Consider the following 27,290-nt stretch of genomic DNA (forward strand, 5'->3'; position numbering starts at 1 on the left):
CTGCTGCTGGTAGTTTTATGTTTTGGTCCGAGTCATGACATCGATAACGCAGATAAATTGTTATTCAATTAAAGCTAGTGCTGTTCTAACTGTCGCCCACAGAGCGGATCACGCTGTGTTATTGTGTTTGTCGCACGAACACAAGCTTTTCCAATAACTTAATTCACAGGTGGGCTCGAAAATCTGGTTTTCTCCTCATGAAAGAGTGAGAAGGTGTTTAGGGTTTGAAATGATGTCACTTTCTCTGATCCATATCTCCAGTTTCACGACGTAAATCTGATTTAATGGTGATAATCATTACATCCACCGAGGAGGTTATGATTTCACCTCTGTCTGTTTGTTTGTTTTTAGCAAGATTACACAAAAACAACTCAGACGATTTCCATGAAACTTAGTGGAAGGATGCGATATGAGTCGGGGGAAGAAGCCATTCATAAAGTCTGGTGGATCTGGATCAGGAGGCAGATCCAGGAACCTTTGAGATTTCCACCATTTTCTCAGGGAACAATTCATAAATCTGTATGGGAAAATAAAGAAATCGGGCATATTTATGGAACTGATATCAGAGTGTGTGGAATCTGGTGCCGCTTGAATTTAAGGTTCTCGATACTGAGCTGGTTTCAGAACTAGAAGCTGCACCGAGGCCCAACTGATCCAACATCTGGATTTCTATTTGGATCTGCACACACTCATCAGTCCCGTAAACATGTCAGACTTTGTGTCCATCAAGATCCAGGAAGTATTCACGGAGACGTCAACAGAAATGTTTCTCACAATGTTAAAGGAAGTGAATAAACATTGATCCGCACCACAAATTGAACGGGTTCTTCTCTGACTGATACCAACATCCTTCCACCTGGTATTTTAGAATACGAGACAAGATGGTGAACATCCCTTCTCACGTTTGAAGGTCTTCTGCACAGTTTAGGTGACCAACTACCTGTAGATGTTAGCAGGTGTTAGCGGCCACCAGCGGATGTTCGGGACGTAACCTCAGATGTTTTGGCTTTGGTCGAACTTGAGGGAAACGCTGAGGCTAAAGGGAAATCTGATTATTAGCCATGTGGCGGCTCAGTGGATCATTACCTCTATGACTTTTATAAACCCACCGCTGTGCTGTCATCTCTCCATCCTCGCTCACAATCAAACCAGCAAACAAACGTACAGGGGGGGGGCGTAACCACCTGGCTGTTGTATTAGTTGCTGCTGTTGTGGGTTTAATTTGAGGATGGTTCACTTACACGAGGAGAAACAACACTGAGATGTGGAGGCTGAACCCGGTGGACGTGTTTTCGTGCGTGTGGGCGCCTCCAGCACCACGGAGAGCGCGCGCTGCTCTGATAACGTGGCGCTGCTTGCTTCCTGAATACGCGGCTCTGCGCGGTGGGGGGGGGGGGGGTTGGACAAGGTGTGGAGCGGACGCTTTTACGCACGGAGCTTTTTATGGACTTCTCGTCTCGCAAATCAACAAGCGATGTTTAATCATGATGAACCACGACGCACGGGGGGGGTTCTGAGCGCGCACGGCCGACAGTTGGCTGCTTATCTGTGGACGCGGACGCCCAGAGGCTCCGTGAAAGGCCACAACAATAAGGGGGGGGGGGAATAGTGGAGTGTGAGGAGATGTGTGTGGAAGGAGATAAGGAGCAGGAGCGACAGGTGCAGGAGGAATAAAGCCCCCCCAGGAGGAGGCACCTGCTCCGCGCGTCAGGAAGGATATGGCCACTCCGTGATGCGCTTGGCGTACTTCCTGATGAGGTTGTCCTCCCGGAAGATGAACAGGGAGCGGTTGACCGTGAAGCAGTTCTGTTTGACAGGGTTCGGGTTGTAAATGGCCATAGTCCGGGCTCTCTGCGCCATCGACTGCTTGTACATCCTCTGGCCGCCCGGTGCGCCTCCGCCGCCGGCACCGCCGCCCCGGGCTCCCCCTCTCCCCGCGCCCGGTCCTCCTCTCCCTCCTCCTCCGCCGCCGCCGCCGCCCGCGCCTCCTCCATAGCGGCTGGGGAGGTCTTCTGCGAAGCGAGGCATCCTGGAAACGCACAGATCCAAACGGGGAAATCCAAAGCGGTGTCAGTGGGAGCGGGGGGGGTGCGCATCACAACAAACACACTTCATCCAAACCGCAGCTCGGGAGGAAGCGAACAGAACCCAGAGGAGCCGCGGGGGGCCTCATTGGAGAGCACCTTCTCTGGAGCCCCTCCACTCACTCATCCTCGGGAAATAAAAACAAAAAAGTTTTACGCGTCACAGATTCTGTTGCGTCCTCATCAGCTGGAGAGAGAGGAGGGGGGAAAAAAATCACATCATCCACCAACCCACCCCCCCACCAAAAAATAAAAATCCCGAAAACATCGCGTCAGCATCCGAACACACGTAGAAGCGTCAGACTGTGGGAAGCTTCTTCCAGCGGAGAGCGACCGACACGCGGCTGCAGCACCAGCGGGCACCGTTTGATTCCTGTGTGGAGGTGGGGGGTGTGTGTGTGTGTCTGTGTGTGTGTGTGTGTGAGTGTGTGTGGAGGTTTTATACCCACTCCCCGGTGCGAGAAAGGAAAGGAGGACATGTGACCTGGCTCAGCCAATCAGGGACTGGAGCGTCTGTTCGCTGCTTTTATTATAGGAGAGTGTAAAAGTGATAAAGTTTAATAAGGAGAGCGGTGATCAATGAGATCTGTATCAACAGCAACAAGGAAAAGATGTTTGCACAGATTATAGCAGCTTGTAAAATATTGTTATTGGGTTGAAAAACATGGGGAAATATAAATAAGAAAAACTGCACATGGGCAGAAACAAGTCAATTAAAATGTGTTCTGGTCAAAATGTCTCCTCCCTCATCCCCACTGCTACAAATATTATATTTTAATATATATAATCTTATCAATAACACAATATGCATGTGAGTATATTAATCAATATAAGTGCATACTCACCTTGTTGGCAGAATAAACTTACTTTAAAAAGGTAAAATAAAGATATACTGTGTTCAACCTGTGGATGTTGTTTCCCATCGTGTTAGTTTCATCCTATGTTTTGTTTGTTAATCATCATCATCATCATCCTCATCCTCATCATCATCATCCTCATCATCATCTGCAGCCAAAGAATCATTAAGATACAACAGAGAAGCCATCTAGTGGTGTAGAGTATGTACTGCAATAAGAATAAAGGATAAATAGCTGTTGGTAGATTTTACTTTTTAAAAACTTGAGCTGATATTGCAGCAGCTGTTGTGGAAATAAAATTGCTAATTATTTTTAAATTGAAAACATCAAAATCTTGGGTGCAATAAACTAAACTAAAATCATCCAGTATTTACTTGTACATTTAAGAAAAAAAGAAAATACATTTAAATGCAGGATTTGTCTTGTTGATACGTTTAACTTCACCTTATTTTATATTCATTTGTTTTAACGGATTTATTCACTTTAAATGAAATGTTATGTGCTGTATTTATTCCTAAAGCTTGTATTTTTTCTCTTGTTTTTGCTATTTGGGGAATTTGCCTGTTTCTTATTTGTATTTTCTTGCAGAGTTTGTTTTATTTCCTGGACTCGGCCACATTATAACAGATTTAAACTACAGGTTGGATGTATTTTCACTCGGGTCTGACCTGCGGGCCCAGGGGGAACTGTTGAGGGTCTCGTGTCTCCAGATCAGCTGATCGACACCATCTCTCCTTCCGGTTGTGTTGAATCCATCCAGGTGTAAAACGGAGTCGAACTTGCTGCAGGTGTTTTTCTCCACATCTGTCCACGATGGCTCCGATGGCTCCCCCGGTTCCTTCGGTTCTTTCGGTTCTTTCGGTTCCTCCTGCTCCCCGGGTCCCGGTGGATCCTCTCCCCGGGGCACCCTGTCAGGTGACCCGGCCCAGGTGTCCTCATACTCCGCCCCCAGGGTCAGCATCCTCCAGGAGCCCAACGTGGCCGAGCGCACCGCTGGTGGTGGGTGGAGGTAATGCAGGCACAGGGAGCAGGAATAAGTTCTTGATAAAGAAAATGTGGCTAACACAGAGGTCAATGTGCATTTTGATTCTATTCTATTGTTAAAATCACACTAAATCACTAAACTATCATCTGGCGTGTAGAGGTTTGTGTTGTCAATGTGGAAGGTTTGGAAAAGTCCAGCAACCCTTCATCCATCCCGTCTTTAAGAGGGTGAAGATGTGGGTGACTTCAAAGAGTCCATTTTGCTTAGGAACCACTAGAACCGGGTGAAATGACCCGGAAGTATTTCAGCAGCCGCGATTATGAGACCTGTTTGAATTCTATAAATTACAAGGAAAGGTAAGGAGGCCCGAAGAGCTCGACAAACTGCAAATCAAGAAAACACGTGCAAATATAGTCACAATAAATACAGAGACGTGAAAAGGACACTGGAAATGTTTCCAGGGGACTCAGAAAAGTGAATCACTTCACAACTTTCCTCGAGTGAGACCACTGTAGAACAAGGGCCCCTGTCTCCCCCTGATGCTTCTTAACACAACAAAGAGATCAAAGCGTTATGAGAACCAGGATGAACGAACCATATTCCACCGTAGATCGTGTCTCTGCCCATCTTGAGATACGAGGAAGCGCTCTCTTCATCGCTGCTCTTCACAGAGACGCATCCAACCGAGCGGTGCAGTGAAGCTTTGACCCTCACACAGCTCATGCGCGACTGAGGCTTCCCACGTCAGGCATCGGGGCAAAGCCACCAAAGGCAGCAACAAAAAGGCTTCTCCCACTCGGGAATGCGGAAAGGAACTTCCTGTCCTGCCAGCGAGGAACCTTGTTATCAGACCAACCATCCTCCGAGCTCAAGGAGAGATTTCTCTGATTCAATTATCGACTGTGATTTCGGCGTCCGCCCTGGTAATCAGGAAGGGAGCAATCATCAGGCAGACCTGAAAGGCCTGAAGACGCCCAGCCACTCACTTCCCACTGTTTTTAATTCTCCTCCCTGGTGCCACAGGCAGCGCTGCACTTTAAATTCATTATTCTATTATCTTCCACTATGTCCATTTTAATAAATTAGCAGAAGTTTCCAAATTTCTGTTTTCTCATCATCATCTTGAGATATTTAGTGCAGATTGATGAGGGGAAAAATGTGTTAAAAATAGACAATTAGAATGATTTAACAAAATGTGAAAAAGACGCTCAGTAGTATCACACACAGTCAGAATATAACAAACATCTTCACCCCTTTTAAATCCATACTTCTACTTTAAATGGAGTATTTGTCCATTGTGGTAAATTCTGCTTCTTCCACCCCTGTGCAGTTTCTGTCAGTTTGCAACGAGCGCTTCTCTTCAGCAGCTCCACAAAATTCACAGCAGAAACCGAGAAGCTCTTATTAAAAGGCAAATGGAGAGAGTGGGAAGCGTCGGCCGCACCGATGCCACAGCTGCTCGAACGTTTCAGCTCCAGGCCCCGAGCGAGGTCTGTCAGGACTGAGCCGCTGCTCGGCGCCTGCAGGCGTCAGGTTGGAGATATTTCAGTCGCGGTTGATAAGATAATGTGTTAAAAAGAAATATCCTCATGGATCAGAAAATCCCTGAAGAGATTGAAGAGACGCACGAGAAGCGACCGGATGTTTAAAAAACGTTTTCAGGTAAGAAGAGAAACCAGTAAATCTGAATAAATGCATTAGTAGTAAATTTATTGAAAAAGATACAACCAATTAGATGAATGGTTCACGGTCCAGAAATATGTAACAGAACGTACTGGAAGTGCATTTTTATAACCTTTTTTTACCCATTTATATCTTTCAAAACTTTGCACAACAGTCACTGCTTTACTAACAACATTTAAAAAGACGGGTTGGCTTCTGTTGGCAAAATGGCGAAAGGAAATTAAAAACAGGCTAACTACAGTAACTACGATTAGAAAACTGGAGATAAAATTAAACATAAAAAAAACTTAAAATGTTCTCTTATTTTACAAACTATGTTCACTTGGGTAATACAAATGAAAACAAAAGTAAAAACCTTTGTCAGCACCATGTTATTTCTTTTAACTCCACTTCAGTTTAATAAATTCCTCCAAAACCGTGGCAAAATATCTGACACATTAAGATCCCCATGCGTAATAAAAAAAGATCAGCCAATTTATTCAGACTAGAAACGCCTCGTTCTTGAGGAATGGTACAACATCGTTCTATCATCTATACTCACTTGAGTAGCAAATAAAAAAATGGTTCACTTTTTTTTTACATCGTTTGAATCAACTTTCAATTTGGAACCAAGTGTGGTAGCAAATGTTGGACATCCATTCAAACACGGCAACGAAGATGAAGTGACACGGAAAAGGTGGCAACAAAATTCATTAGTTATCTGCTGATTCTGCTGGAATGGTTCATGATAAACGACCACATCGGTCAAACAAGTTAAACTCGGCTGTACGCCGAGGTTGTCTTCGCAAAAGACAACGATACGCTCATCCCGAACCCCGAAATCCTTTATCATGATTCTACGAAAAAGCCATTCAACGATGTCAATTATCTTAATCAAGACCAAACGCACAGGTCTCCTTCCTGGAAAGGATGAAATGTCAGGACTGTTTTTTGAATCGTCCCTGTGAAGTTTGCTGTGCGTGACGTCACTGCCCCCTGCTGTTACACCAGGTGGAATAAAGGAGCAGCGACTGGTTCCAGGAGTCTGTGCATCTGCTTCTCAGTGTGAGTGTCGTCTGTGGTCCATGGTCATTTAATCAGAAGTGGAGATACAGTACAAGTTCATAGATAAAAGTTCAAAGTTCTTGGTGGATGGACGCAGGTGGCGCCCTCTGTCCTGCACGTGCAGCGAGGCTTAGTGTGCGGAGGCGTCTACGAAGGACTGGGCGGGCTGTTGGAGGAGCTGGTGTCGGGCGACGCGCTCGGCTGCTGCTGCTCCTCCGGTGTGCTGTCGGCCTGCAGCGACGCCATGGCCGCCGACGAGTACTTGCACTTGGAGGAGCCGCATTCGCAGTTGAACAGTTTGCTCTTGACTTCCCAGAAGTGGTCACCGTAGTTAAATCTGCAAGGGGGAGGGGGAGAAAATACAGTAAAGTCATTTAAACAGAACAAAAGCTGCCTTTCTCCAACACACAGGGTCAGAAAAAACACGGTTCTTGCATGAAACACTGAGCAGAACCACTTTCTAAATTCTAGGAGAAACCTCTGAATTGGCTGTAGAAGCATCTTAGGGCTTTTTCCTGAGGTCAGAACCAAGATTCATGTCTTTGTTGCATTTTACACATTTGAACGTCCTCGTCCTTCAAACACAAGACAGGAACAAACCCTGCGAGCTCCCTTCTCTTCTTCTATTGTTTAATCCTGTCTCAAACTCCACCCGTTTATGTGGAGCTCCACCAAAATGTAATGGCTTCTTCTTCTTCTTGGGTCAAGTCACAAAACATTGTGGATATCAGTTCAGGGTTTTTCTGCGTTGTCCTGCTAACAGACATAACATGACAATCTGACAAAACCTCCTTTGAAGACGCAATAAAAAGTTGGTTACCCCAGCTCCTCTCCAGCTTTGATGTTTTCACTGGCGAAGAAGGCAATGTGTGGGAATCGAAGGTCCTGGTGCGTCGTGAACACTCGACAGGCGAACAAGTTGGGCTCGCACATGTGGTTGAGGAAGCGGCTGATGTTTCCATAGAAACGGGCGTCGATGCAGTACATGTCCTGTGGCTGGAAGGGAAACGAAGGAAAGGCTCAAACTAAAGAGCTTCAAGTGCACAGATATTTATCTAAAGAGCTTAATGTTACAGTTCTAAAGAAAAAACTAAATGGTCAAAAGTTTATTTAAATATAAATACATCAACTAAAGCTCTGGATTAACAACTAGAAAATAATTTAAATATTTGTTTCTCATTCAAACAGTCATCCATACTTTACCTTATCGTCCAGACTGAACAGGTAGGCGTCGTTCTGCCTCATCTCGGCTTCCGCTTCGGAGATGATCTCACCGACGTACCTGCGAGGAAGCAGACGAGCGGTCAGACGCTGGAACGCTTTCGATTCTGACGCCATTTACAACACGAGCCTGGAATTAGTTTTATGTTTGAGAGGAATTCAGCTCTGAGATACTGAGCCTCAAAGATTTAACAGCTCTGTGCGTCTTCACATCTTTTCAAATATTTAACCCCAAAGGTTATTTATTAAATTAAATATCTAACAAGGGAGACGTTATTCAACACAGAGATGGTGAGTAAGTGGATGAGTCAGTTTTAAAAAAAAAAGATTTTATAACCCAGAACAAACTGGTTGGTTCTACTGTGTTTGCTAAAAGAAATTTGACTGACAAATCATCAGTTCCTCTAATTTATTCTGCTTTAGAAACTGGTTAGACTGGTTTTAGCTACTGTGTTGTCTGGAACGTAAACCTTTTAAATGAATGTGTTTTAATATACTGTCAAAGATTTCTTATTTGAATGTACTTATAAAAAAGTATTTAATTGACTAAATACAAGCTTCTAGTAGCACAATACTTCGAGTGATCACTAAACAAATAGTAAATGTTACAGTAATGAATTGTTTATGAATAGAAAAACTAAGGTGTATAATCATTAGTGTCACATTCGTTGAGCTGGTTTCTAAATACAACTGTTACTCACAGAAACTCAAACGTCTGGATTTTTAATAAAAGCTTCAGAAGACGGTCACAGCTCATTATCAGGACGGTGACTGTCACCACAGCGAAACACCTCAGTGACACTTCTGAACACGGGAGGAGGAGAAATGATAATTATGTCTCACGAGCGGCTACCATCTGGAACCAAGTGTGTGTGGTGTGTGTGTGTGTGTGTGTGTGTGTGTGTGTGTGTGTGTGTGACAACAACATGTCTATTCGAGGTCACACCAAGATTTCTGAATTAAAAAGAAAACAGTAGCAGAACCCAAAGGACACAAGCTGCGGCTGTTACGATGTTTTGGTGAATCAGACGTTTTATCTTGTGAATAACTGGAAATTACACTGAGAAAAACCGAAAGACAACAAATAGGTTTAGAGATGCTTGTGTCATTGGAAATATGAACAGTGTTTCATTTGTTTCATTTGTAAAACGGGACTTACTCGCATACGAAGGTCCCCTGCGGTATGTCCTGCAGGGCGCGGACGCCCCAGCCCTTCTTACTGGTCCTGAAGAGCTGAAGTCTGCTCCTGGAGATCCACAACATCAGAAAGGTTAAACACACACCTTTAGTTACCTCAGTTCTACAACTTATACAAATCTACAGAGATACCAAACTTTCTAATGCTGCTGCTGACATGTGTGTGTTGCTGTAGTTTATTTTTACCTGAGTCCATTTTGCACGACGCGGTTTTTGCAGGTTCTCCAGCAGGAACATGCGTGGTTGCACTCAAAGATGAGCGGAGGCTCCTCACGGCAGAATTCAGGGAGAAGACAACCACTCTGAACACCACACAAAAGAGATCATCTTAATAGTTTGAAACTGTAGTTATTATTATTAATATACACCATGAGGACACCCTGATCACATTTAGTACTTCTGGTGTTGTCTTTAGAGGTTTGGTATAGATGGGTCTGTCACAATATCAGATTTACATGGTGGCAAAAAGATTCACAATGACGATATTATCACTTTTTTATAAAGAATTAGAAAAATAATAATAATGATCAATCAAATTAATGTGTTTTTCTCATTTTGGCAAATGAATTATGCTCAAACAATAATGATCTCATTGATCGTCATCAATCAGGATATTGTAACAGCCCTCGTGTCCCAACACTTCCAGGTTTATCTGAGTGTTTGTGTAGTAGTTTGTCGTTACCTTGTCGTACCAGCAGCGCAGGCTGAGCTGTCCACACATGCAGATACTTGCCGAACAATCCTCCTTACAAACACAGTACTGTTGAAGGGAGAAGAAGAACAACCGTCACTTCACGCTGCCAAACTGATTAAACATCTGATGAGACGGTTTCTGACTCGCCTGTAGGTGCGTTATGTTCCTGTCGATGTTCATGGGGGAGGTGACACAGTTTTCAGAGATGTATTTGTAGTTGTCTGGGTACGTTTCACTGTCCACAGAGTTGACACAAGGAATAGGAACTCCCTCCTGCCCCAGAGCGATGTCACTGTAAACGGAGCGGACACAAAAGGTTAGTTTTCTAAGTGTTGGAAATCGGACAAAAAGAAAAAGGGTCAAAACTGCGACGTTGTCCCATCTGATGAGTCAAACTGTCCCTCCAGTGGAATCCTGTACAATGTCTATCAACCTGTGAAGGATTTTCTCCTCTGCTCGACCCAGTCTGCTGTTCTTGGCGTCCCTCTCCTTCCTGTTGGCCTGCAGAGCCGCCCAGGCCTTCGAGTTGTGGCTGCAGCAGTCCGGAGGTGTTTCTCCTTCGCGGTTCTTCAGAAAAACATCTGCTCCTCGGGACAGGAAAACCCTGAGGAGAGAAAGGCCACGTGTTATTGACCATGCACAGAACATCAGAGTCAGTTCTCTTGTTTTCAAGTGCATTCAAAAGCTCATTCTTTAAATTCTCTTTCAAGGAGGGTGATTTTTATCTCACGTGACACATTCCAGGCGATTCTCCCGAGCAGCGATGTGTAGCGGAGAGTCTCCGTGGATGTTGACAGCCTGCAGATCGCAGTGGGCGTTCAGCAGCAGCTCCGCGATCTCCACACTGCCGGAGAACGCTGCCCAGTGAAGGCAGATGTTTTCCTCCTAAATACAAAGAGGAAATTTACGTAAAACCAACAATTACAAAATATTTTTCTGTAAATCACGACGGACACGGGGAGGACAGACGCTGCAGCGAACCTTGTCCCTGACGCTGATGTCGGCTCCTTTGGACAGAAGCAGCTTCACCTGGTCAGCATGTTTGTACTCAGTCGCCCAGATCATGGCCGTCCAACCTCCGTCATCCTGAGGAAGAACAATCATCACCGATCAGCGGAGTACAGAAAAAAAAACATAAAATACACAGAAAAGCAATCTTCAATGATAATTATTTTTAAATTTGAAACAGATTCTGTCTTGTTTGTCATGATTCAATTCAATTCTTCTGCATTTTGGTTTATTATTCCTTGACAGATTAATCCAGAGTTTCATTTACCGCTTCAGATTTAAATCGGAACGTTTCTTTTCATATAAAATCCCTGAGAAAATGAAACGTAAAACGTACTGACCTGACAGTTTATGTTGATCAGTCCTGTGGAGAGAAGGTGCTCAACAATGTTGTAATGACCGGACTTGGCCGCTAGGTGGAGACACGTGAAGCCCTCAACATCCTGAGAAGAGGAGAAGGTGAAGTAACGATGAATGAAGATTAGATTTGATGTCTCACAGTCGACAGTTGACTTCTAAGAGCTATAACATCCATCAAAACGTTTCTACCTTGTGCATGGCGCTGGCTCCAGCTCTCAGCAGGTACAGCACCGTCTCCATGTGGTTGTTCTCACAGGCCTCCATCAGTGGCGTCCGCTGATCGTCGTCACACATGTCCAGGTTTGCACCGGCCTGAAGCAGGACAGTGAATGTAGAGTAAACCTGCTGGTGGAGTAACTACAGGGCAGAACAGAAGGATCCTTAAGAGTCTTACCTGTACGAGCATGTGGCAGATGTCTTTGTGTCCGCCCTCAGCTGCGGCATGAAGCGGAGTGCGTTTGTTCTGAGTATCCATCTTAAAGTTGGGGTCAATGCCGTCCACTGGAAGGAAAGAGAACAGGACATAGGAACAGAAATAAGATGCTTGTACCTTAAACAATTATAAGATGCATAAGATGAAAAACAGGATCTCACACGTACCCAACATGAGCAACACCCTCTTGAGTTCTCCCTGTTTGGCCGAGAGGTAAAGTTGCTTTGGGTGAAAACGCAACTTCTTGGGCCTGATCAAAACAAACACAGGGAAAAAAAAAATCTTAATGGATCAGATTTTTGATCGTTCAGATGGATGAAGTTTAAGTTCTTGTGGCAGAACTTACTTCTCAGTGTCGAGAGCGACCAGGATGCTCTCCAGAGTTTCTCGCGGTGGTCCTTGAGGAACTGTTGGCGAAGCGGTTGTTCCCACACTGGCCTGAAGCGTCGCAGTCCTGGACGACCCAGGAACGGCGGAGGTGTCGAGGGGGTGTGCCGACCGAACAGAAAAGGAGCTGTCGGCCCGGCCGCCGGCCTCCGCCCCGACCGAGACACGAGTGGAGCTGGAGAACAGACGAGAAAATACTTCAGCGATGTGGTCCACACATCATTTATCTCCGATGCTAATTATAAAGAAAAGAGAGCAGGATTCTTTAGTGAATGTTCTATAGGGACAATACACAAAGGTTTCTACCTTTACACTGTGTATGCATATTCACCTGTAGACTACTGTAGCTAGTTGCTTTCGATTATCGTTTCAGGTAACTTCCCGTCTATTCTGACGCCACAGTCAGTAGTTTACCTGCCAGTGGTGGTGTCTGCTCGCCCCTCGGTGGCCCCGGGTGTGGCAGGTCCGTGTGCGAGCGCGGTGGGCACGGTGGAGGTGGTGTCCGCCTTGGCGATGGTGACCTCCTTGGCCTTGCTGGCCTCCTCTCCACAGTGAGGGCAGAAGCTCTGACCTTTCAGCACCGAGGCACAAGCGCGATGGAACCGGTGAGAGATGCTGACGTCTGGTTGGCACTCCATGAATGTCCCCTGCTCGATCAACAACACAATGGATTATCACTCTGTGTTCAAGTGTGGAGTAATGTTTTGTATAACTTGGCCTGAAACCAATCCAGCGACTACTCACAGCTCTGCAGAAGAAGCCGCAGCCCGGGCAGCACTGGTGCTTCACCATGCCGTTGCGGTGGTCTTCGCACAGAACCAGCAGCTGAACAGAGTTGGACGGACGCATCATCTCGTGTTTCAGTACGGCACTTTGGCACCGGCTCAGCTGTCCGTCCACGCTCTCTGTGGCCATGCACTTCCTATCGGCCAGGATGAGGATCTCTCGACTCTTGGGCGTCTCCATGCGGCAGCTGCAGAGCGGAAGCTCCTGAGACTCCTCGACCGCCGACCCTACAACGACAGAGAAGACAGAGAAGACAAGGGACTGTCGAGTTAACCTCGATACTGGTTTAACTCAGTGTCAGTTAAAGAAGGGATTTGAACTTTGTGGGAACGAGTGATGTCCAGTAACGTCACTTTTTCAATGTTTCCCCCCAGAAAACTGAAATCAGCCAAGATGAGTTTTCACAATATCAGTCTGAGTAATGAAATAAAACATAAATTCAGTAAGATTATCAGGCAGTAAACACTTTACATGCTAACATACCCAAATTAACACTTTATTGCAGTTATTGATGGAACCACCAAAAATGTTAAATAAAGTTAAAAGAATGTTAAGAAGATGAGGAAGGGTTAACTCCTTATAATTATTAAGAGCACGTTCAATCTTTTTCTCCCGTCACCTTTATTCTGTGCCGGAGCCACCAGCTCCTGGGGTTTGCTGACGTTGAGGGAATCTGGAGGGACGATCTGCGTGTATTCCTTTCCTTCACCTGCCAGGGCCGGAGCTGAAGCCTGAGGATGAACCACCAGCTCCAGTTCTGAGTGGAAGGGCAGCGAGCGGTGAGACAAACTGAAGATACAGCCTGAGCCAAATATGCTATCGTTCAATCTGATCGGACACTGTGACATGCAACCAGAAAAACCAGTCTGTTAGAGTAATTAGCATATCTAATGTTTTCATTGTGGATCGAGGTGTTGAGGTGATTTGATTGTGGGTGAACGGCTGAACGAAGAGTATTTAATAGTTTGATGTTACTGTCTGGATTAAAACCAAAAACAACCAGCTGCCACATTCTTAGAGAACTTAAGAATCCACCGTGTCAAGTTTATTAAAGAACAATTATAACATGGACCTTTGGCACCAGGTTTAAATAAAGTTAAGTGCAATATGAACAATAGGGAATACAAATAGCCTTTGTTGTTGTTGTTGTGACGGGACGGCGTTCACCTTTGGCCTTTAATCTCCTCTTCCGTTTCCTGGACGGCCGGAGCCACGCGCTGTCTCCTTTCGTTTTCTTTTTCAACTTCTTCTTCAGACCCGACTCGGTGCTCTGAGGCAGAAAGACGCGGTCAATTCACAGCGATGATTTCAGCAGCACAGAGAAAGTAATTCAATAACAAGGGCAGAACATTTCAGCTGCACTCACTTCCCGTCGTTTTCTTTCAAAAGAGGTGGAATGAGAGGAGATCTAATGCTCTGATGTGGTTAAAGGTGGAGTAATGGTGGCGAGTGGCTCTTACCATGTCGGACTCTGTGCCCTCCTCCTCTCCCTCTTCTTCTCCAGACTCTTCAGACTCCTGCTCATCTCCAACCTCCACCCCAAAAACAAAAACCACCAGCATTCAAAACATCACCTGAGAAACGCTTGCAGGTTAAAATACATGAATTACACATCTATTTAAAGACACTGCCGTTGCCCACATATCCACTCAGAAGTCTCAAGCGTCTGATGTTCCAACCTGGGAGATGGGTTCAGATGTTTCCTGAACACTGACGGGTCCTCCTGACATCTGCGGTCCCTCCTCTTCCTCAGACTCCACCTCCTCCGACTCTTCCTCCTCAGATGCGTTTTCTACCTTCTCCCCATTTATGATAACTGCCTCTTTAGTCTGTGCGATAAGAAAGGATTTTAAATGGTCGTCGCAAACACTTTCATTTACTTTCACTAAGCCGAAGAAAATGTGGCTGTGGAACAAAACGTCTTTATTACCTCCACCACAAAGTGCATGTGTTTTGACCTCTGTCTATTTGTTTGTTGGTTGTTTTTGTGTCAGGATTACAGATAAAACACTGAATGAATCTCTACGAAACTCGGTGGAAGGATGGGACAGAACTCAGTAAATCTTGGCCGAGTGGTAAATCAATGTTTGGGTGTTTTTAGGAGAACAGACCTGTGGGATCTTCGCCGATTGTTGTAGGTCCTTAAACATTTCTAGCACGGTTCTCTGCTTAAGCACTTTGGTTTTCTTCTTGGGAACCAGGCTGTACGTTCCCATCCTCCTCTTTTTCTTTCGGGATGACAGCCCTCCTGAGAACGAGCCTGTCGTGTGAGAAGACAAACAACACATTTACACTGTGGGTGAAGTCAGTATTTCTACAGTAGATCAGTAATCGTCACTGGACCCTGTCTGACCTAGTTGGAGCTTGGCGGGGGCCGGAGCAGCTGGAGTTGGTGGAGGTGCTGGTGAGGAGGATGACGTGGTTTGTGCAGAAGCTGGCGTTTCTGGTGGACTCTGAGGTAGATGGTTCTGAGAGGGCTGCTGCGAGGGTTTCTGCACATCAGGTGCAACGTTAGTCTCCATTTTCTCGACTGTGGCACTTTTTGCTTCTCTTAATTCCCTGTTCAGAAGCTGTAAGTGAGAAGAAGCAAAAACCCTTAGGATGACGGTTTTGGGATTAGACACAAACTACCCAGACTATTTTCAAAAAGCAGATCACAATATCAAGTCTCAGTTACATTTTTCAGTCACAAGGGTTTGATTAAACAAGGTTGATTCTCAAAAGTCCATAACTGTCGGGCTGTAGAAAACACTGTGGTCACTCTGTGTCTACTCATCCACATTCAAACGTTGTTTTATGATAAATTTAATAAATGGTTGATTCTGGTAGCTCATCAACAAAGTAGTGCATTGATATTTTGCATGTGACTAAATATGCACTGATCACAAACTGCTGTTCTACAACATTGTAAAGAATTAGTGATGTGACGTCACTTCAGATCCGTCACGATATTTCTGCAACGACTGAAAAAAACCAAAGACCAAACTTCCTGTGGCCTCGATGAGATTATAAATGAAAACATTTCTCTATGACCTATATTAAAGGAGATATAACCAGTCAAATCAGTGTCCCCCCACAGAAAGTTCAAACTTGGTCCGAGACATTACATTCTGGTTCCATACGCTTCTCATGTGACCAACTAGGAACCAGGTCGGTGTGGTGCCAAGCTAAATATTTCCCCGTGTTCATAACGTTTACCTTTTGTGCCGGGCTGACAGCAGGCCTGGACATGGTCTTGCGTGCTCTGTGTATTGTGACGGGTGCAGGAGATGACGCTGTGCCATTTTTAGTGTCCGATATACCCTGTCCCGACGTAGTCCCTGTACTGGGGTCAGTCCGTAATGCACCCGAAGTCTGTGCACTCCCTGATGCCGAGGCAGGTTTGGCCGCGTGTCCCCCTGCTGATGTGCCCGAGGACAACCAGCTAGTCCTGTGAGGGGAAGCTCCCAAACCTGGCATCGCTGCAGAGCTGCCGTCCTGCTGCTGCTGCTTAGTGAGAATGAATCCATTGCTTCCAGTAACAGAAGCGTGCGGTGGCTCCAGGTCCATCATCCCATTTTCATTTATCAACAGTAAAGTCTTGCTGCTGCCTGTCGCGGAGCCGTGTGTCGGGCTCTTGTGCCTCGTGTCGTCACATTCGATGCCGTTGAGCATTGCCTCTGCTGCAGGGGAGGAGGCCAGTCTGGCTGCTACCTCTTTGTCTCCGTCTGTGGACCAAGAGAATCAAAGACATGATTATAATTACAATGTGAATTCACCCCAAAAAATAAATTGGTTTCAGGTTTAAGTTGTACAATACCTGACTTTTCCTCTCCGTTACTTGCTGGATCGAGTCCCTCTTTCTTTGCAGACGCACCTTTGTCCACGCTGCTCTTGGCTAGACCAGCCGGCTGATGAAAAACAAAACAAGTATGTGTTTTATTTTCATTATTAATTATTGTGTTGACTGTTTTCTACAGTTAGTTGCTTTGTATGTAAAGCATAGGTCTTCATAGGTTTCCTAAGTCGAGGGTAGTCTCTGTAAAGTGCCTGGTTTATTCGCCCAACAATCTAAAACCTAAAGATATGCCATTTACAATTCCAGTGCTGAAACAATTAATCAATTCGTCAATTGGCAATTTTAATAGCCAATTAAGTCCTGAGGTCATTTATCAAACAACACTTTCTAGTCTTAGCTTCTCCAATGTGACGATTTGATGCTTTTCTCAGGTTGATTTCGCTGTAAACTGAGTGTTTTGGGGTTTTAGTTTGCAGTCGTATGATAAATAAAACAATGTATGTCATGTAACTCCTCTTAATAATTCATTTTCAAGGTTTTTGATTGTTGCTGTAATGAGATTTTTCAAGGACTTGTTTGGTGAAATGTGATTAAAATTAGGATTTAGTGTCAAAATATATTTTGAGATCAATCGTCCTATTTACCTATGACTTTCTTTTTTATGTTCAAAAGAAAATGACCTTGTTACTGCCTATTTAAAATCACCACGTTTGAAACCACGATTTCCTGAGAAGGACCCATTTGAGAAGCTGAGACCAGAAAACATTTGGCATTTCTGCTTGAAAAAGAATGAACGTTCTAACAAAATGTATGTTGGTTCCCTTTTCTGATTACTTCCAAACCGACCGTGATCTTACTTTCATTCCTGTCAGGCTAATCTTCTGTGCTTGTGCTTTTCGGTAACGTGTCACAAGATTAAAGAGTAGGCCAAGAGAACGAGGGCGAACCTCCAGCCAATCGGAGGAGCAGGAGATGTCTGCTGCAACCTCAAAAGAAATTTCAACCACCCACGGACTGTTCTTACACAGGAGGGAGCAGCTGAAGAGGCAACACCAGGAAATGGGTCTTTATTCAGAGCAGGCCATCGACCTCATGCTCACACTGGAAACAATGTGCCCAAAGGAAACAAAAGAGCCCCGAGAGAAAAACTTCATGAAGCCGCTTTTGTTTTCTTTTCGGTGCAACTTAACGTAAAAAATACGTCTTTGTCCCTAAACACTCAGGGACCAGTGTAATGTCAAAGGAAATGGACCCAGGCCAGTTTGTCCCTAAAGAGCAGCACAACCACTCCACTCTCCTCAGCCGAGTGCGAGTCTCGTACCCAGCAGAATAAAGGTAAATGTACAGTCACATATCTCGATTGTCTGAAAGCAGAGGAAACACAATTTCCTACAACGAGCCCAATCACAACACCTACAAGTCACAGAGAAAACCGGATCAGCCAGTTAAATGCTCTCCTCCGAGGACGCTCACAGTCGAATCCTCTAACCAAACAGAGAGCATCTGTCCTGAAACCTGCAAACAACCGAGGCCCCAACTGAAAGAGCCATGAGGACAGACGTGCACGTGCTCCCGGGGCCCGGAATCGAACACCAACCTGCACCTCGTAAAACAGCAACAAGGTCAGGCCAAGAATCGGCCTGAGAGCTGAATATCTGAGGGTGTCTTGCAAAGAACATCTATGAGGACAATCCTGTGGTGATGATGATCTCAAGGAATCTAGTGAGCACGTGTGAAGGTGAAGAGGAGAACAATCCTTCAGTTCCTTGTTTCCATGGATTGAGAAAAGCCAGTTGCATACAAAAAAAAACACACACACATAAGCACCATCCCTCCCCCTAGTGGTGGAAAGTGGAACATGCACATTGGAGACAGAAGGGAGAGGGGGGGAAGGGAGACAGAGAAGGCTGTCTGCAGATCTCCGCCATTTCGCAACCAGATTGTTTACAGACACGACGTGGCCATTGCAGCAGTTTTCCACTAGATGGGGAAGGTAGGGATTTGGAGGCTGGTGGATGGGGATTTGGGTGCAGCTGAATGAGGCTCCAACATGAAGCCAAGGCAATGAGAAGAGCCTCTATTTAAATAAAGATGTTAGAAGAGGCCCAAGCTTCAGCCGTGACTGCAAAAGTAAAACTCTGATGGTTCAAATGTCAGATCGGACCTTTTTATGAACCTGCAAATAGAAAGAAAAAAAAAATTCTAAAGCTATAAAATGTTCACGGTTCAATCATTCACTGTCCTAACCAACATAATCTGGACCTGGTGTGTGAAAAGGCCCGACATCCGTTCTAATGTGTCCTATCTTTAGATTTATTGCGAGAGGGCTGAAGAGCACTTCAGAGCCACCTAAACACAAAGCAAAAACACATTGCACAATCAGCTGCGCACGCTGCTAGCAACGAGCTGACACCCCGATGATTAAGTACACAAATGCTTTTCACGCAGCCTTAGAAAACAAAGGATGGATTTCCATCTCACATTTTTTCCATCTCTGACCCCTGTATAGTGAGGCAGCATCTGGTCGTGGGGCCTCACCTACGGGCTGTGAATGTTTCCACAAGGCCTGAAGAGGTGAAACTATCCAGGATCTCACAAGAACAAAGCAAAGATTGAGGAAAAGTTGGCAAAATATCTGCTTTTGTGCAGCAGGAGGTTTTAGTTTGTTGTCCTATCTAGTACTCTTAAGTATTTAGATCTTAATTTTAAAAAACCACGAGTTTAAGAGTGTGTCATGACGAGGCGATTATCTCACCTCAAATATTAACAACCTTAGTCCAAAAGGAAACAGCTCTTCTACCAGGATACCAACCTTCCTCTTCCCCCTCGTTTCCTGTCACTTCTCTGCTGTCCAATCTCCAAATAAAGAGAAAAAGTGGCCAATATATAAGCCCCTTTAAATAATCCCCAGGAATATGCCAATGATTTACCTGCAACTGTAAACTAACAGATAATGAGAAGGATTGTATGACCCTGAGTCAGAGAGCGGCAGCTGGTAAACAGCAGCCGAACTATCGTCCTTTAGATTGATTAGCACTCACAAGAGTCTTGTGTTTCAGTATATTCCTGATCTCACAGCCAAGGCTGCACAAGCCCCAGGAGCGTCAATATAACACAACCATGAGGAATACATGAGCAAAGAGGTGGAGGGATAGAAGAAAAGATAAGACAGAAGAAGATCTACTGACAAGGTAGCTTCCAGATCTTCAGGACATTAGACCTCAATCTTCCTCATATAGACCTCATATCGAGAATGGCATCACATTTCCTGTGCTGTATATCAGTTGTGCTATTCCCTGACATCTCACTCGCAGCAGCACTGCTACCACTCCTCCTCCTCAAGTCCTCGGTTTCAGGAATCCAGAGCCGTCCCTGTTGCAGATAAAGCTGCAGCAACTGAGAAGCAAATCTTACACACTGAGAAATCCTCTCATTAAGAAGACATTAGTAGCTCGGACCAATTGTAAAAAGGACCTGGGAAACGAGACCATGCATCTCCTCAGACCATCGAACCCAACCAAGGGTCAAGAGTATACCGCCAACATGTCTTTTCCCTTGTTTGCCTCCAGGAAGCATCATACCTGCTTTCTTCTCATGGCCTCCATTGAGAAGAAGAAGGCGTCAGAGGGAGTGGGTGTTAGAGAGAGAGAGAGAGAGAGAGCGAGGGAGAGAGAGAGAGCATAAGTGCGTTCGAGAGAGAGCGAGGGAGGAAAGGGGGGGCGGACGGGGAGAGGTAGAGAAAGAGAGAGAGAACGCGCCGAACAGATTGTTCCTCTTTTTCCTTTTTCTTTCCCCCGCATGCACATTCACCTCGTCGGTCATGTGACCTGGTGGCTCCCTCTGTCGGCCCTCTTCTTCAGAGGGTCTCCACAGAGCATGCTCAGTCGCTTCAAACAGCTACACCACTCCATGTCTGCAAAATGGAAGGCCTCATTGCCAACGAAGAGATCCACTGGAGCAGAGGCACCACACAAATGCTGCACATCCGTCCAACCCAATGTTTTTAATCTCAAACAGAATCCCTCGCTAATTTCTGTCATCCTGTTTCTCCAGATTGTAAAGATCGCTTCTGCTGCTTCTTCTACCCCTTTGTGAAAAGGCCTCTAAGCCCGTGTGCTGGCCCAGTGACGAGCACCTCGGGAAGGTACAAAAATAATAATAACGGTCAAAGTAGAAAGAGATAACAGCCCTAGAAGCATATCAGATGTCTGTCAGGTTCCTGACAAGTCGAACGTTGTCCGTTGCAGACGTTAGGCCTCATCCAAACCTCTCAACAGGAGAGTCTTTTGTCTCTGCCGAGCCTGAGGCCAATGAAGTCAGCAAAACGCAACGCTGCCAGGCCATGCAACTCATAATAAGTCACAGAAATGAAGTAACAGACCGAGCTGCCACTGGAGGAAAAGCCTTTGTTCTTCATGTGGTCTGTCCTGTTCTCATTTGGTCTATGATCAAGTTCCTTTTCATGCTGGTTCTTAATTAGGGCCTTACAACTACAGATTAGTTTAATTATACTAATCATATTAATCTGTTTATTACTTTTCATGACTCATTTAGTCAAAAAAAATCATGGAATAGCAGAATTGCCCATCAAAGGTTCACAGAACTCACTGTGATCTCTGTCCGAAAGTCATAATCAGATTATATAAATGAGCACCAAGAAGCAAATCCTCACATTTGACATTTGAGGAGCCAGGAGCAGCAAATATCTGCAGAGTACAGATGTCGCGGCTTATCCTGTTTCACAATTTAACAACGATGAACAACCTGAGCTGAGGTTTATCAACTTTCAGGGACCAATGCATAAAAAAAGAACGGAATTAGTTTCTTCCCTCCAAAAAATGTCATCGTTTAAGAAAATAAAAACATGGAGAATTTGTCAGAGGTAAAGGCCAACAGGGCGGGGAAAGAAATACTCAGTGCAGTTTAACAGGAACAGATTATTGTCTATGCAAAACCCACAAGGCACAAACAGACACCACCCATGAGCCAAGAATAAATCAAACTAATGACAAAGCTTCGACCTGTACACAACAAAAGCTTGTGGTGGTGAATCTGAAGCTCTTTAATCTGAAACTCGTTTCTAAAAACATTACAATAATTTTTTTTTACTTTCTATTTGAAATGCGATCATTCATTCGAAGTTCATATTCGAACTTTAATGAGGCATTCTAGAAATGCATCAAACCCTCTGAAGCAGTTTGACTCCTCATCCAGCAGAGGGGGGGGGGTCATTATCGGCATATTTCGTGGTAAAGTAAGACAGTAATGACTTGCTGTGAAAATGGAGGAAGCTAGCAAGCAACGCCATCCTGAGCGGACACCTAAGAATCTGAGAAGCGGAGTGTGGAAGTGTTTTGGGTTTTACACCGTGGACGTAGACGGCAAAGTAAAGCTGCTTCCAGACATTTAGTCTAGAGCCAATTCTATCGGATTTGACCAAGAGGTTATGCCTGAAAACGGGTAAAGAAACCAAAGTCAGACTGTCCCCAGGAGCTGTGGTAGTGGTCTTTTCCAACTGATCAAAGAAATATGCAGAATTAAGTCTGTACGTCAACTTAAACTTCCGTCCAGTCTAATCTATGATAGATAGCATCCTTTAGTCAGTTTTTCTAGATGTAGCATGAATGTACTATAAGCAATTGGACGTATCTGCAAAATCGGCGAATATACAGTTTTGTGTCCATCGCATGTCAGACACGTAATCAACACCCCCACTAGCTTGCTGTGAATTTTCCAGAAATGTTCCTGCTGTATCTTCACATGGGCTCACACTGACATTTTACTAGGAGACTGGCAGGGAAAGTTCCAGAACATTTCAGGAAAATATCTGGACGTCAGTGCTCGTCTGACAGTAGTTTAAGAGGCTGAAACACTATTAAACACATTTGCTGTGCGAACAGGACTTTCCCTCACAGAACTGAAGAGTCGGTGATGTTTTCTCCTCCATGGCCTGAAAAGAACACCTGAAACTTCACATCATGTAACAATCCATCACACATTTTGGTTGAGGAGATATCAACAACTGTCTCAACAAAGTGAAGCAATATCTCCCTCACAGTCCTCACAATATTACTCAATCATTTTGGCATCTTCTTCTCTAGAAGCATAACCAGGTCAAAACCACTTTGGTCAATGATTAAAAAAAAACTATGTATCTTTTCCAAAAGCTTCCTCAAAAGACAAAAAAGCCCATGTCATGCCACTCTAGTAGTTCACCTAGAAAAACACGTACCACACGTCAAGCCTGAGTGCTTACAGCCCAGGTTCGATTCCAGCCCAACGCTTCCTTGGGAAGTCGTATTCACATGCTTCGAGCGCCATTTTGTACGTGTACAACGGTTGTAGATGACCAGTTCTCCATGAAAAGAGTCTTTGAATAGTCAACCGGATAACCTTTCCTCTAGCGCCACCATCAGGCCAAGATTTCCCAAAATCCAACACTTCAATTTATTATTTTCAGCTAAGCAGAAAAAAAGCCAACAATCCTTCCTCTCGAGGGAATTCACAGACATCCCCATTGTCAAAAATATCTTTGTTCAATGCGGATATGTTGCACTTTTATTTTCCGCCTTCTCTGTTACAAGGTGTGAAGGCAGAACGGCGAGCCTTGATGTTCTGCCTTCACGCCTGCAGCGGACGTGTCACAGACCTTAATCAATGTCTATGTAAAAAGTTAAAGAGCACGAATGACGTCACTGTTCTGTTGCATGAAACAAAGGAGAAAGAGCGGAGGCTGAGGTATCAGTTGAAATGAATGTTCAACATCAGGAAATAAAAAACCCTGTACGTCATAATACAAAGCAGCGGCCCTGCAGATCCTATTACCTCACGTCAAGCTGAAAATATACCTAACACAATAATTATCGGTATGGTTAATTATGTCATCTGCGTTTAACAGTTCACACATCACGTTTTCTGTGATTGGGCTGTTAATGTGCCAGTTGCTACCAGTCTGGACATGAAAATGAATTCTGTTCAGACTAAGGCGTGAGGTAATTGGGTTCCCACCTTCTTATTCATTTTAAGGAGAGAGATCGATAAACCCTCGATGGTTGGCACACATCCCCGATTGATTCAAGTAAACTGCAGGGTTTGACACATTCTTGAGCCCCAGGTGTGGAAGCTCTCGTCAGCAAGATGCAGCGACAGCAGTGAAGCATGTCGCTCGAAGATGAGGGAACATTGCAAGTATGCATGATTGTATGAACCGAAAAATACAGGAGATGTGATTGTAATTCCCCCGGAGCCTAATGTAAAATGTGACAAGTGTTTATTTTATCCCCACAACCACCGACTGTTTGGTTTATTTGCTTGGAAGAAAGAAGCCTGAAGCAATTGAACCACGATCAAAATAATTACTGGTTAATTTTCTTTTCCATCAAATATTCAAATGCAGCTCCAGATTCATCATTCAGATTAATCCATTCATTCATAACAAGAGTGAAAAACCTACAGACAATAAATATACACACAAACACAAGACAACAGCGTTGCACTGAAATTTTAAACTTATTTGAAAATGATAAAAACCAAAATGATCAGCACATCCAGACGACACTGAGGGCAATAAAGCAATATCAGTAATTTTTGCAATATAACAAAGGATCAGTATATGTCAAAAATAATGTTTGCATCATGTAAGCAGTGAGGAGGTGTAACACATGATTAATCCACCTCAGGTTTGTAAAATGTTTCCTTGTTTATCAAGTGTTTATCAGCCTTGAGTCTTCAATCCGTGTTTCCAATATGTCAGCGTGGATTATGATTACAACTAGATTGTTTAGATATACAACACCTGACATATTGGCAATACCTCCATCTTTACAACGGTCCCTGCTGTTCCCTTCAGCTCTGTCAAACTTTTTCAAACTTGAAACTTCGATAGACTTTTATGTTAGACGCTGTCCTCTCTCTCTCGTCAATATTGCATATTTTGTTGATGTGCTTTCTTTGGTAGTTTTTCCCTCACGCTTGTGGAAGGTTACGGGGGCAGAGGATAACACATCTTGTTAGACCCTATGACACAAATTGTGATTTGTGAACATGGGCTGTACAAATAAAAATGTGATTGACATACATCTTGATAAATATCAATACCTTCCCAGTCACTTCTGGCTTCATCCTCCAGCCCTAGTTCGCCGTAATGCATCAATGTCTCAAATGCATCAACAGGACAAAGTTGTGGCAGCAGAGCTTCACAGTTGTGATCCACTTTACTCCCACAACTATGTTAGAGCGACCCCTGCAGAACAAGCATGCATCGCATCTCTCCATAAGAAAGAAAGAAAGGACAGACTGAAGCCGGGACACATTTGCACATCTGTGTTGTTGTGCCCGGGCAACGAAAGTCACATCTGTCTGTCGGTACTGGTGCAAACCTGCAAAAACAATGCAACATGTCACAGGCTGGTTTGCAGCGACTCGGAGCCGCGACAATACCCCACGAACAGCTAAACAAAGCCGGGCCTGCAGCAGGAGGATAGACCCTCGCTGCTGGAGGGGTGCACGGTGGAGAAATGACAGTGTCCGGAGCAGGAGAGCCGGTGTGAGAAGTGGCGCCATATGTTTACAGTGGGAGCTTGTGAGCAGCGCTGCCTGCATTTGACTGCATAATTTATCACAGAGCTAACACGCTGCACAGCCCGGAGAGGACAACACAGAGACCCGGGCATGACGCCGTGTTGCCCCGCATCACACGCACACGCCAGCCCCCGTCGTTTAAACACAACCATCAACCAAAACATCCGCTTTTTGGGGCGATTTTTTGGGGGGAAAGTGTGCACAGCCTGCTAGCTAGCGCGGCAGCTAGCTGCTAGCTAAGCAGCGATGTGGAGATTAGCCATCGGTGAGCGGTTGACACACAGCGCGGCAGAAACGATGAGCAAACACGGGTAAAAGGACAACGCGTGCATGTGTGTGTTGGGGTTTATTATCCGCTAAAGCAGAAGCGGGGACGGGGACGTGAGCCGGGAACGTGTGTGACGGAGCCCCGGAGAGGAGCCGCCAACGCGCCCGCACGGATCATTCATGTTCCGGGGCGCAGCATCTTCCTGCCCTCCCGGTCCGACACAAAAGCAGGAGGCTCCGGTGGCGGCCAGCGGGGAATTCACGACCCTCCGCCGGCTCGACACCGAACACTCGCCGGTGGGTAAGAGGGAGCTCGGGCTGCCGGCGAGACGCGCGGTCCCCGGGGCCCGGAACACGGTGTGAAAGTAAAAGAAGGTGGCCGCGGGTCCGGCTCACACACTCACCTCCGTCCCGACCGAAGCCATGGTGCTGCACACAAACCCCGCCCACCCGACACTACGTCACACTTATTCATTAACTGAGGGTGTCATACCTGGAGGGACGAGCATCAATAACCAATAATCATAACCATAATAATAATGATAACAATAATAATAACAGCAGCAATGATAATAACAACAGTAATAAGAACAATAATAGTCATAATAATCCTCAGATTCTGAAACACACGGAACTGTGTAATAACAGAAAACTGTAACTTTATTTATATAGCTCCTTTCAAACCACAGTGACATGTTGCTTTACAAGTTAAAAAAAATTAAAAAATTGAAGGCAAACCAAAGGAAACCATTAAAAAGCAAACAATAAGAAAGCAATATGAAGATCATGGAGCAATTAAGCATAGATACATGATGTTCTAATGTTCTAAATGTTAAAAAGAAGATAAAATAAACATAAAATAAACGCTAAGATCAGAACTGGAGAAAGCTCACCTATGAAAATGTGTCTTTGAGAGAGATTTAAAAGAGAAGTATAGTTTGCCAACTTCTCAGGGAGATGTCAAATTATGTCAAATTTACTGACAGATTTTTCAATACAATTCTACTGTGGAACTAATAAATGATTATCTAATGTTATCTGTACAACCTGAAACGTTAACAATAATTATGGTAATAATGACGGTATTGTAATTCCAATTGAAATATAGCACCAACTTCCTTATCATATTAAGTACAGTGATGGTATAAGCTGTACATACGATACATACAGACATACTTTAAATACATGTGTTCACTACACATATACAAAATACATATGCAGCTGTGATATAGCTTCACATGTCCAAATTACTTTGAGTGGAATAGAATTAACCTTTCTAAATGTGGTGGGACAGCAAATGATGTAATGCAAAACATAAAGACAGCAGATAAAATAATACAACATCATTTAAAAGTAAAGACAAACGAAAATTATGAAAGAAACATGGGTAATAGCAAAAACAATCATAAAAAGCCATCGAGTAAAAGTACATTTGGAGAGAGAAGTGTGTGATGTAAAAGTAAATAATGTAAGTAAATAATATAGGTAAATTATACGAATAAATAATGTACGTAAATAATGTTAGTAAAAAATATAAGTAAATGTTATTTTGTCCCAGTAGTTTCGGGACATCGCCAGTAGAGGGGGCTAGAGGAACAAAGCAGCAGGATCCAGAAGACGACGAAGCCTCCTGTACGGCCTCTGATTGGCTGAGGTTCAGGCGGGTCTTAGGGGTAAAAAACATCACATCCGGCGGTTGCTTAGGTTCAGTTGCCCGGGAAACCGCCGTGTACGTCGCAAATAAAAATACTTATTAATCAACAGTCGCTGAGCATCATGGGAGCTGCTTTGGGGTAATTCTCACCACTTAGTTTAATATTGTAGAAGAAGATGTTTCTGTTCCCGGTGTTCTCTCAATGCAGCCACATCCACTTCCTTTATTCACCCCCCATGACACTGAGGTGCGAGCTGAGATCTACTTTCTTC

General features: G+C 44.6%; 2 protein-coding genes across 3 annotated transcripts in view; both read right to left on the bottom strand.

Moving 5' to 3' along the window:
* cacna1bb (calcium channel, voltage-dependent, N type, alpha 1B subunit, b) overlaps positions 1-4,639 on the bottom strand; it is a 95,177-nt gene extending 90,538 nt beyond the window's left edge. Inside the window, 3 exon segments of the mRNA XM_034603245.1 lie at positions 1,721-2,029; positions 3,610-3,934; positions 4,522-4,639. Coding sequence (XP_034459136.1) covers positions 1,721-2,029; positions 3,610-3,934; positions 4,522-4,582 — 695 coding nt within the window. The 5' untranslated portion in view covers positions 4,583-4,639.
* A 1,402-nt stretch (positions 4,640-6,041) lies between these two features.
* Positions 6,042-25,850, bottom strand: ehmt1b (euchromatic histone-lysine N-methyltransferase 1b). Of its 2 annotated transcripts, none has more exons than XM_034602563.1 (26): positions 25,769-25,850; positions 16,539-16,629; positions 15,938-16,446; positions 15,093-15,309; positions 14,851-14,999; positions 14,419-14,568; positions 14,200-14,271; positions 13,907-14,009; positions 13,359-13,496; positions 12,698-12,966; positions 12,368-12,600; positions 11,913-12,128; positions 11,734-11,816; positions 11,528-11,634; positions 11,323-11,445; positions 11,115-11,216; positions 10,747-10,851; positions 10,496-10,650; positions 10,199-10,369; positions 9,913-10,057; positions 9,754-9,831; positions 9,258-9,373; positions 9,034-9,120; positions 7,857-7,935; positions 7,474-7,649; positions 6,042-6,990 (listed from the first exon to the last, which is right to left on the bottom strand). In XM_034602563.1, the coding sequence occupies exons 1-26, from the start codon at positions 25,787-25,789 to the stop codon at positions 6,801-6,803; spliced, it is 3,885 nt and encodes a 1,294-aa protein (XP_034458454.1). In that variant the 5' UTR covers positions 25,790-25,850; the 3' UTR covers positions 6,042-6,800. The 2 variants fall into 2 exon arrangements, with proteins under 2 accessions (XP_034458454.1, XP_034458453.1); XM_034602562.1 differs by having other exon boundaries at positions 24,615-25,778.
* Positions 25,851-27,290: the final 1,440 nt, after the last annotated feature.

This window comes from Hippoglossus hippoglossus, chromosome 12, assembly GCF_009819705.1.
Source record: "Hippoglossus hippoglossus isolate fHipHip1 chromosome 12, fHipHip1.pri, whole genome shotgun sequence".
In the NCBI taxonomy this organism is placed as follows: Eukaryota; Metazoa; Chordata; class Actinopteri; order Pleuronectiformes; family Pleuronectidae; genus Hippoglossus; species Hippoglossus hippoglossus.